Source organism: Mastigoproctus giganteus, chromosome 6 (genome assembly GCF_048544385.1).
Source record: "Mastigoproctus giganteus isolate SK-2022 chromosome 6, ASM4854438v1, whole genome shotgun sequence".
In the NCBI taxonomy this organism is placed as follows: Eukaryota; Metazoa; Arthropoda; class Arachnida; order Uropygi; family Thelyphonidae; genus Mastigoproctus; species Mastigoproctus giganteus.
The window spans coordinates 227,988,801-228,000,999 of record NC_143580.1 but is presented as its reverse complement, the minus strand read 5'-3'; the positions used below and the strand labels follow the sequence as shown (position 1 = coordinate 228,000,999).

General features: G+C 38.4%; 1 protein-coding gene across 1 annotated transcript in view; it reads right to left on the bottom strand.

Moving 5' to 3' along the window:
• Window positions 1-3,807: 3,807 nt before the first annotated feature.
• LOC150085060 (uncharacterized) overlaps window positions 3,808-12,199 on the bottom strand; it is a 30,272-nt gene continuing 21,880 nt past the window's right edge. The window contains exon 3 of the mRNA XM_090375743.1: window positions 3,808-5,822. Coding sequence (XP_090231869.1) covers window positions 5,631-5,822 — 192 coding nt within the window. The 3' untranslated portion in view covers window positions 3,808-5,630. The remainder of the gene's footprint in view (window positions 5,823-12,199) is intronic.

Here is a 12,199-nt window from a genome sequence, read left to right as displayed (position 1 = left end):
CCGGCTACTCAACACAAAAAAAAAAACACACACATCACGCCTTCACATATAACAACACTATGCACAAACGGCTGGCGATGGTGCTTCCTCAGCACAAGATGACAAAGCGTCGATTGGGGGAACCCTAGAATCCGCAAAAAAACCACTAATAATAATAATAATAATAATAATAATAAATTCAGGTTGAATTTCGATTCGTCAAAAAAGATGACGGTGTGCCATTGCTCTTTTGTCCTTGAAACATGCGTTTTAGCCCAAGCAAGTCGCTTCTTCCTCATTTGTTGGGTCAACATAGGCTTCTTCTTGAGCCGATAGGCATGCAGACCACATTCGTCTTTGGATAGTTCGCGCACTTATTTCAACACACCAGAGGTAATCTGGTATTGAAACAAGTGCACGAACACCAGAGGCCATCTCAAAGTCCAGTTTTAGATCAGGAGCACTAGCATGGCGATTACGAAGGCATAGCCGTTTGAAATATCGATCTTGGGTAGGCGTAGTCACTCTCTTACGGCCTGATCCAGGTCTTCTCTTCACATCACGCTTTAATTTCAGCACCCGGGATACTATTGACTGGTGGCAGCCTATTTTATCAACGATAGCACGCGTAGAAAGCCCTTCCTGGAACAGAGCAACAGCTACATTTTTTTTCTTAGTGTGAACTGAACATATGGAGCCATGCTTACACCTCCGCAAAATAGGATACTAATGAGCGTGTATGCCCTTCCAACGCCGCATTTATAGAAACGGCTGAGAAGCCTTGCAATTACTGCCTGATGCAATAGAAGCGTTATCTGAAGCAATACCTTTGCTTTGTGACTGTTATCAAACAATATCTTATACGTTTCACTACAAATGTAAGCTTTTTTAAGGTGACGCAGTTTTTTTTTGTCCGCCACTGTACATCTTATAACAATTTAGGGGAAATAGATATGACACCGATCTGTTGTATAACCTGCAAATAATAATGTCTGCATGGCTCATATATGGCAGTAATGTCGGAGAGGGTTAACACCTTCAATCTTCTCTCTCTCTCTCTCTCTCTCTCTCTCTCTCTATCAGTAATTGAGAGGCAGTTCTAGTGTGAGTACGTGTACACTTTATCCCCGTTTCTATTGCATATTGCTTATTTTTCCAGTGTTTTGCTTAGCTTTGTATTTTTAACATGTTTAAGCAGAAGCAAAGGAAGTGTCGGAATCACCCTGACAATTTTTGTTTCATGCGTGGTCGGTTAAAAAAAAAAAGAAAACAGAGGCAGCAGTAGTACTAAACGTGCATATTCCATACTTTGATTGCAAAACTGGTGATCATTGGCGTACCTTGGGGTAGGCGAAGGGTGTCAACCCCGGGCGGCACTTTTTTGGGGGTGACACTTTTCACGTGAGACACAATTTTATTTTTATTTTTTATTTTTTTTAATATTAGAATGTTGGAATTAAAGTTTTACTTCAATGGTCAGGAGCGGGAGTGCAGTAGCACACGCTCTTTGAGTAGACCGGGGTTCAAGCCCCTGACTGCTAAATACGGTCGATCTGCCAACCCACACTGGACCAGCGTGGCAGATTATGGTCCATTTCCATCACCATGAATTGTTGAGGAGGCTTCCATCCTGCAGTGGGTTGATAATGGCTGCAGTTTACTTTTTTTTTTTTTTACGTCGTTTTGACTTTTTGTAATATTTTTGGTGTGTATTGAGAGGGGCGGCAAACTCAGGGATCGCCCTGGGCGGAAAAAGCTCTAGGTACAAACTTGGGCTCTACATATGGTTGTTGTTATATTGGGATTTTAGGAACATCAGCGACTAAAGCCATATTGCTTCGTATATACTGTATGTAAATTGCATGTGTTCTGAAGTCGACTTTCTGTTTTGCTGGACGAAAAACCTGAGTTTCTGGGAGGAAAAAAAAAAAAAACATGATACCCTCCCCTGAGACCGATTAACTTAGCCATGTTGTGAAAAAGGCCATAAAAAATTCCTCAAATCGTCGGGACTTTAACTCAGGCCTTTCCGACCCGGTGAGGGGAGGCGATTCTACTAACCGTGCTACCCACGAGGGCTACATATGTCCTGTATTGTCTACCACAAATCTGAGGATATGGCTAACTGAGAAAATTAAAAGTATGCACTTTGCTGTTCCTATGGTGTGACGATAACTGCTCAGCCATATTGACAGTTTGCTATTTTTGAATGACAAAAAAAAATTCAGAAAAAGTAAGCACAGTATCAAATATTCTAAAATATCGACTTCATTAAGGCGTGCCAAGACCTGCTGATATCAGACCCCCAAAATCATGGGATAAAGGCAGCAGTGATGAATATAGTGAAGATTCTTGCGTTGAAAAATTGTTGGACAGTCCACTTCAACAGATTTGGACTACCAACCAGAAAATTATGACCCCAGCACTTAATTAAGCAAGAAGAGTTCAATGAATTTGTTCGTAATTCGAACTTATCTAAAAAGCAAGCAGGATTCCTTGGAGAGTATATCGAAAAGGTAATAAAGTGTTTTCAAAATATTTCGTCATGGAAAACGGTATGTGTTTCTGTAAAGATATTATCAATCTTCTGAACAAACTGGACATTAAACACAATCCTACTGAATGGCATATATTTATAAAATTTAGTTTAAAACAAGTTTTTCTGCACAATGGAAATGATTTACCATCATTCCTCTACATTGTGCTGTTGTTGGCTTGAGTCTGCGCGGTAGCACAATGGTATCATCACCGTCCTCCTCACACCGGCTAGAAAAGGCCCAGGTTCGAATTCCGCCGATGACGCGAGGAACTTTTTGGGCCTTTCTTTCACTTCGTGGCTGAGTTAGTCCGTCTCAGGCGTAGATAGCAAGTTCCCCCCCCCCCCGTAACTCGGGTTTTTCGTCTAGCAAAACAGGCAAATCGGCCAAAGAACACACGCAATTTACAGACATAAGACACACAGTACGGCAGATGAATTTAATTATTCGGGTGGCCTAAAAATAATAGTTTGTTGTTGGCTTGAAATAAACAGTGAAAGTACAGCCAAGGTCTTGAGTGCAATAAAGTACCGTGACTTTGCGTGAACTGTCTCTGGTAATCTTAAGATAATTGGATTACTCATTGATTTATAGAGTGGTTTCCCAAAATGCTGTTAGTTTTTATGTTTGTAGAACAGTCATGCAATAGGAAAATTCCCGAGTTACCCTGAGAGAGAAAGAGAGAGAGAGAGAAGTAGAAGGAAATCACCAAGAAAGAGATGAATGATGATATCCAGCTCAGGACTTCTTCCCCAAAAAACTTACTACACTCATGGACTTCAGAAACTTGTTCGCGAAAATGGACGACACTTGAAAGTGTGGTAAAATAAAAATGTTTCCCATGAGGTTAAGCATAATTAATAATAAATTAGTTTTTAGGAAACATTTAAATGTGCCAACATTTCATGCGCCGTCCTTTACACAAAGGTTCACCGCTGAGAACTGTTCATACAAAAGCAAGGAGACTACATTGGAATGTAGGAAGGATTTCTCGGCTAATTTTGTCTCCATTAAAATTAGTGGCAAAAGCCTGTGTATCTCTCAAATATTTGAAACTTATTTAATAGTAATTGTACCGCATGTAGGAACCAATAAACTAATTTCGTCAGTTTTCGAGTAGACTTTTTTTATTACTTTCAATTTATATACAACATAACATCATGAATATTACAAATGGGCTACAGTACAATTGATTAAAGTATAGTTGTAGATATTTAGGAAATATAGAAATATACATACAATATATGAAAATGAATCAGTAATAAGGCGAATTTTCATTTTTAAAGGACATAATTATGAATTCTTTACTTATTTCTAATACTTAGCATTGTTACTGTACACTGAGTGGCCACTTTATTAGATATATCCACCCTTTTCATGAAATAGTGGGCTCCTTCAGTAAGAACAACATTACGTATTACGCTCATACCATGCGATATGTAGCAGGTGGGCAGATATGTAGGGATGCTACGTGTGCAATTCAGTCAAAAAATGGGGAAGATGAAAGATTTAAGTGATTTTGAAACGGTAATCGGCACCATAAGTGCAACTATGAGCTCGAGTGTATCAACATTGGTTCAATAATCAAATAACAACCTGTCACGGGGAAACCCCGTGGTCGGAAGACAGCTCGTTTTTGAGAGAAGCCAGTGAGGGCAGATAGGATTTGTCCAAGGTAACAGATAGGCCAAAGTCAGTCAAATAAAAACTAAGAACAACAATGGTACCTAAAAAGGCATTTCAGAGCTCAAAACTCGTTGTATCTTTTCGCAGATGGGAGATCGCAGCCGATGACCAGGATTCCACTCCTGTCAGTGAAAAACAAGAAGGTACGGTTACACTGTGGGATGAAATGGAACAAGCTCTTCAGATTAGAAATTTGCAACCATCCAACTTGCAACAACTACTGGAAACAGTTGAGTGAACCTGGAACAGCATTACTGTGCCCGCTTTCCGCACCTCGGTGAGTCAGTTCGGTGATGGATACTATTAAGAAGCTATATCTAATAAAGTGGCCATTTAGTGTATGCCTTAACATTGGTTATCGCTATATAAAGTTGCTAATATTGGCACTTGAAGATACTTTTCCAAATGGCAGCTGTGACATCCGATTGAAATATGCTCTTTATCAAGCACTTTTCTGGTGAATTCAAAAAACTTATTTTTTATCCTATAAAGCTTGTCATTCGCCTGAATAAATTTTCAGAGAGAGAGAGAGAGAGGAAGTATTTACATTGAAAAATAATACATTCACAAGTTTTTTGGAATCAACCTATTTGAAGAGATATCGAATTTCATCTTATTTATTGATTGCTCTAAAGAAAAGTAAAAGGATCCGTCGTTCATGTGAAAGAACTTTAGTTTGGGGATTATATTGCAGAAAGATCAGTTCATGTAGTTTCGATTCTAAAGGTAGGAAGCAATCGTCTCTTCTTTGAGGTACTCAGTTTTGAAGGTAGTAATATTGGAACTGTAACTTGTGAAATTGGATAAATAGCATACATTTCCCCTGCAAGGTCCTCTGTTCATTTTTCTTGCTGAAGTTGTGCTGTTTTTATCTGGTCTGAGAAATCTCATAGTCCAGCACCCATCTTAGCAATAGTTTCAGTTTTAGAACATAATAGATCTGGGAGCAAGATATTTTGTAAAATAAGATGTTAGCAGTTAAAAGTCGTTCCCAAAGTTCCTTAAAATACAAGGGTTGTTCTAGAAGTTCGTGTTTTGAACATTAGGAACTAAATTATATGCTTTAAATGTAATTTATAGGTAATGTATGCCTTATTATTTTACGCTAACTGTTTCTAAAATAGCCTTTGAAATGTGTACATATGAACAACTATGCTATAAACACTTACCTGTCCGAATTCAAATTCGATTATTGAGTGAATAAAGGTGGGTTTAGTTTATCACAAAACATGACTTAATATTTGTCTATGCAATCGGTATTTACAAAAAAAAGTCTTTACATGCAAGGAGTGGCGAATGTTTGCAGTAATTTTCAAATGCTTCCGCCTTAAACGAATCAACTTTGTTGTGACACCAAGGCTTTCAGTTCAGTTCACTCCCTCGCTGGAACTGTTATTCACACCTGAAGATCTCTCAGCCTTTTCGTCCTTAGTAGGTAGTAAACAATAATCCAGTGATCCAGCTCGGTTCCTTGTCATAATTATAGTGGTTGTAACTTTCGCAGTAACCGAAACCCTCTACAGGCATTGGATACACCATCCCAACGGGGACCATGGAGGCGACGCCAAAGCCAATGTAGCGACAAGTAACCAAAGCAGCATGACGAACTCTCTTCCATGTCTGAAAGAAAACAAAGACTTGAACAGTAAGCACGAGACGTTTTTGATAATAGATATTAATTAAAATAATTTTTGGCAAATTGCATTAGGCAAAAATTGGCAATATGTGTGTTTGTGCGACAAACACGCATATGTGGGCATAATCCTTTTTCGGCGGTCGAAAAAGGATTATGCCCACCCACGAGTCGACCTACAGTTACTATTATCATTTGAAGCCAAATAAAATCACCAAGAATTTGAATCCATTATCCATTGAAAACTCAAAAACAATGTTGTCTACTTTTGGATTTAGTATTTGGTTCGTTATGATTGTTTGTTGGTTTTTAGAAGCATTAGCAACTAAGGCCATATTGCTCCGGGGATATGCGGTGGTCATTCCCTGACCTTTCCGCATCCTCCGTATTTGGTGGTCACGAGCTCGAACCCCCGTCTAATCAAGAAGCGTGTGCTACGCACTGCTGCTCCTGCCCATCTGGCTACGGAGGCGCCGGTTCCTTAAGAAATAATAGATTGCCTCAATTGTTAATTGATGAAAAACGATATTAATAACTGTAGGTCGATTCGTGGATAACCATAGTCATTTCTGAAATTATTGTAAGCCGAGATTTTTCTCCAATGACAATCCCTGTCATTGGAGAAAATTGTGTAAATTGTGTGTATCGCGTGGTCGATTTGCCTCTTTGCTGTACGAAAATCCCGATTTTTTTCAGGAATCAAACCTATGAAACACTAATCTGAGACAGACTAACTCATCCACATTGTGCAAAAGGCCCAAAAAGATTCCTCACGTCATATGCCGGGATTCAAACCCATGGTTATTCCATCCTATATGGGGAGGACCGTGATTATATCAGCTGTGCTACCCACGAAGGTAGCACAGTTGATATAATCCTGGATTTAAATGGCATCGATGGTATTAACCTGGACTTAAATGGTATCAATTAAGGTAATGTGTTTGAAACCATTTGGGAAGGTAAGGATTCGAATATTGTAAATAACGTGAGGAAATTGAAGTCTCGACTAACGACACATTTTTACAGATATTGGTTCTCATTGTAAAAAAACAGTATGAGAAATCTAACGTACAAGTAAGAAAATGATCTTCTATATTTTAGAAATTTAATCCGAAAATTTAAAAGAGATACAATACCCTTTAAATATATACTGTATATATTGTATATATATAATAAATAAAATAAGCCTCCATTTTTGATATGTGGTGTCGTTGTGTGTCGCTGCACGATTTCAACTGGTGCTAAGTTAATCTTAAGATTTTAAGTAATTTTGTGCTTTTTACTTCAATACTTATGTAACTGTTTATTGCTATAGAACTATTCTTTTGACGGAATCCTATTACAGTAAGTTTTGCAAATTATATTTTTTAATCTCTGAAAGTTTTCATTTCGCTTTAGTAAGTTAAGCCTAACTTAACAGGGTTAACACATAGCAACCTCTCATTCATGTACACACGTGATTGTTGTTATTTTGAAAGGTTTTCGATAATTGCAAAAGTCAGGGAACCTCAGGTCTACTGTGAGTGTGATATGATGAGCAGCCGAGGTGTAGCGTCTATAGAATCATTTTTCAAACGTTTGTTCGCAATTATAGAACTCGATCTAGAAAACAGAAATTGATAAAAATGTTTTTCTCGAAAGCTTGCAGTCTCTGCCAAATCAGATCCGGTCAATCGTTGTATTGCAGCACTGTTATCATCGATTGAGACTTCTCCCATTTCTCTCTTGGGCAGCACAGTTACAATAATCACGGCTCTCCTCCGGGTGGAATATTTATTGGTCTTTTTTACAATGTGGCTGAGTTAGTCTCAGGCGAGGGTAGCATGGTTCTTCTTCAGGAAATTGGGGGATTGTAGTCTAGCAAACCGACCACAGAACTCACGCAATTTACACTATTATATGCAAAATTTATACTTATCTATTATTTCCTCCTAAATAATATGTCTTGCGAGGTATCGTGAACCGATGGAGCTTTCAAAAATCGCATGCTGTTTATCGATTATTGAAATTATTCGATTTTAGCTAACACTAGAAAAACCAGAGTTTTTGGGAAGTAAAACCATACTACCCTCCCTTGAGAGGGACCAGCTCAGACAATTTATAAAAAAGGCACATGACAATTCCTCGAGTCATTGGCCGGATTCGAACCTAGCATGAGGTGAATTGGCGCCATGTTCCTAATGTAATTTGACACGTTATCAGTGACAGAGTGAGACCATTATCTAACAAAAAATGTCATAAGTTTTGCTGTGTCATTCCTTGTTAAGATAACTTTCAGTTTTGTAAGGAAGAAGGTCAGGATGTTTTCTCAGTTCCACACTGTTGACTAACGTATTTTAAGTTTGCACTTCCTTAGTAGTGATAGCATAGACACACGCAACATATATCTTCTTGGATAAACACGTTCAGTTGTTGCTGCACTCTTAGAAGCTGAAACAAAACCTGAAAATATCTTTATTGTATAGATTATTTTTCAACAGCTTTTTTTGCTTTTTTTTTTTATTACTGTTAGTATTATAACGGCTAAATGATGCAAGGAAGTGGACTTGCTCTGCATTTGCCAAAAAACAAAGAAAAAAATGGGGGAAAAAAATTCATATAATGTCCTTATGACTTCGTCATAATAATTAACTGGATTGGAGAAGCAAGACTTCCCCTTCACGAGCCCATGCTATGATACATTAAGGATACCATTCCTGTCGAGGTGCTCCTGTATCGTGTGTTGAACCATAGATTCCATGATCTTATTCATCAATAAAGTGAAACTCACTTATTTTATTAATTTTAGGATATTCAATTGTATGTATGTATATTATATATTGAATTCCTCCCCACATAGTGTGGAAAAGACCCGAGTTTCAGTCCTGTTGATAACGTGAAGAATTTTTATGGGCCTTTTTCACAACATGGCTGAATTAGTTGGTCTCAGGCGAGGGTAGCATGGTTTTTTCTCCCTAAAACTCGAGTTTTTCGTCCAGAAAACAGAAAATCGACCTCATTATCGCCTTAGTAGTTGATGCTCTAAAACCCTACTACAACAACATAACTGCGCAAAGATTTGAATCCAGATAGCATTAGTATTTGGTGAATGAGATCTAGGTCATCATTATTTACTAATCTGATGCTGTTGTATGACGCAGTTGATAATCTTACAGCATATTCACATGACAATACGGTTAAAATTAGTACTGATTTTATTTAATTCCACTCTTTTGTAAACATCTCCGAAACATGCAGATTAAAACAAAAGAAAATAAACCCAGAAATAACAAAATATAGAATGCTAGTTATCTGAATGTGAAGAATTCAATGTGTAATAATTTTTTTATTCTGCAGACGAGATCTAAGAGAATGCAATCATGTAATATTCCCCCATCATGCCTTGCGCATTCCATGGGAAGGCATACAAAATGCACCGGCGGCGGGTGTGGGTGACTGCCAAGAATCACCCACACCTTCCTAGGGTTATCGCAGCTGAAAAATTTCAAGCTCAGCTTATATAAATTGTCTATAAATTCATTTCTGGCATTTACAGAGTCCTGTATACTTCACAAGAGTACAGATGGTGTAGTTGTGGGAGACCACAGGTGGCGCCTTACCCTAAACACTATGCCACTATGTCCAGAAATTCATTTAACAATAGAAAATCCAGTACAAAATATACATTAAGTGCAATGTATGGTTTTAAAAAGAGGTTTTAACGAGCGAAGAATTCGAATATGGTGCATATAAATGAAAAAGAACGAGTGAATTGGAAGAAGAAAAAACTAGATTAAGCGGATCTCTTGTGAAATATTTGAAAACAAATGATGATTATGAAGTTAATTTTAGTAGTAATGAAAATGGAGAGCTGTTGGAGATCAACCATGATCTCCAACAGCTCTTCAATAAAACTTAAAGGGGACGTCAGTTCAATAGTCACTGAGGAAAATCGAGACCCTTTTGCAAACATCGGAATCTCATCGACGTGAGCATAGTGTGTGTTGTATCACTCAGAGTAGTGGAGAATGCAAAAGGGTAATTGTGCAGTCAGATATGAAGTTCTCTGAGCAGTGTGGACAGGCTGCCAGGACAGTTCATGGAGTTTTGTCAATGATATACATATTTTTTTGTCAGCAGGGATAAGGAGGCGGTTATTCCGTTGTATAAGGCAATGATTAGGCCACGTCGCGAGTACTGCATACAGGTATGGAAGCCTCATTTTAGGAAGGATGTAGATTTGTTGGAACCGGTGCAGAGATTAGTGAAGAGAACAGAAGGGTGGTCTTACCAAGAAAGGCTTCAGTTCTGCGAAGTGCAGCGTCTGGAGACTAGGCACCTGTGAAGTGATCTTATTGAGCTGTTTAAGGCTTTGAATGGATTGAGGAAGTCCAATGCTGATAGCATTCTTGCTCTTGTTCAGATCACACACACGTGAGGGCATGCATTTAATTTGAGGAAGGGTGATTGCACGATAGCTGTGCGGAAGTATGGCTTCAGACAGCGGGTGGTTGAGTGTTGGAACAAACTTCCATCCGATGTGGAAGTGGGTAGTTAATAAATGTGAGTAGTTTAAATTCAAGGAAGAAGTAGACGACCATAGAGGATGGACAGGTGATATGTAGAGTACCCAAAGGATGACAAAAACAGGCATTTTGATAATTTTCACTACTGGTGTTGGCCTATATTCTAAGAACTGCGTTTATTTGAATGTCAGTTATTTTAAATAAAACAGACACCATTATGTTAGTGGTATGTGGCAGCCTAGTTAGTATAACAGGGTCATCTTCTACTCCTTTGGAGAAGTCTGGGTTCGATTCCGTTGACGACTGGACTAATTTCTAAAGTTCTCTTCATTCCAAGCCTGCAAAAAAAATTAGCCGATCTCAGGCAGAGGGTTAGTAATTTACCCTTGAGTTATTCTCGGATCTTTTGGTTCATATGCCCATGAACACACACTTCTACAGATATAATACACTTATTTTTTTTTTTTTTTAGTTAGTTGTTGGCGTATCGGCTTCTGTGGCCATAAATCACCTCCCAAGGTTTTTGCAGTACTGTGATCCAAGCCCGAGGAGGGGGGAGTCGAACCCGCGACCTTTGGGTTGCTAGGCAGGCACTTTACCCACCCGGCTAGCCCGGTCGGCATAATTACGTTATGGCTCTGCTTGTTTTATGCCTGAGAAAGTTCTTGTACCTGTTTGGTGATAACTGTGTTGGTTTAATTTGAAAACGTTGCATTAAAAAAATTAAGTTAATTTTTGCAGCCAAGCGTGTTTTAAATTAAGTACAGAAATGGGTTAACAGTAGAGAAAACGTTTCATATTTAATGAAATAATGCCTGTTTACAAAGAATTCTTGTATTTGCTACGCCGCACTCAAATCATAGAATAACATTTCATGCGCCACAGAGCCTCTGATAAGAATCAGGAAATAGTTGTGATATATGTTGACAGGTTTATGACCTTTCATACACATCATAGTTTATTTTGATTGTCAAATTAAGATGTGAATCATTTCAAAGCAGAAGCATTCTTGGAACATGGAGATATGTTAGTTCCGTGTTAATGAAGCATGCGACACTTTGGACTAGCTAAAATGAAAGTATCGAAATCAAGGTTACAGAATGAAATGTATGGACTTGAAGATTTAACTTTTTTTTGTTGTTGTTGTTCTTGAATTTGTGTGTACACTTGAATTTTTCCATTCCATCACTTCGTGTTTATTTTTGTAATTTTATTCTTTCGCGATTTCTGGAGCGTGATATAATTTTTGGACCCGGCTTATTTGGAATTATTTTAATTTTGGGATTTATAATGCAATAGGAGGTAGTGACCAAGTCGATCTATTTCACTGAATAATTCTGGATTTTTCCCTTCCATCACTTCATGTTTACATTTGTAACTTTTGTTTAGCTTAGGGCTTCGCATTACAAGGGGCCTCGCTCCATCTTAAAAAATCCTTTTTTAATATTGTCACAGGTAAACTGTAAGAGAGAAGGGCCTGATACATGTTATAGCTTAGGGTCACAACAAGTTTAAATCCGGCCCTGGACTAAGATCATATTGCGCTGTGTTATATCTGTAAATTGCGTGTGTTCTGTAGTCGATTTGATGTTCGCTGGACCAAAAATCCGAGTTTCCGGGAGAAAAAACGATGCTACTCTTGCCTGAGACAATTTACTTAGTCACATTGTAAAAAAAAGCCCATAAAAATTCCTCCTGTTATCTACGAAATTTACTGCGGTCTTTTCTATAAGGTGTGGGGGAAAGACGGTGATTATACCAACTGTGCTACCCATGAGGTCAGTGCCGGATTAAGGCACGGGCTAGAGGGCCCTTACCCGGGGCGCCATTCTTTAAGGGGCGGCAAATTTTACAAATCA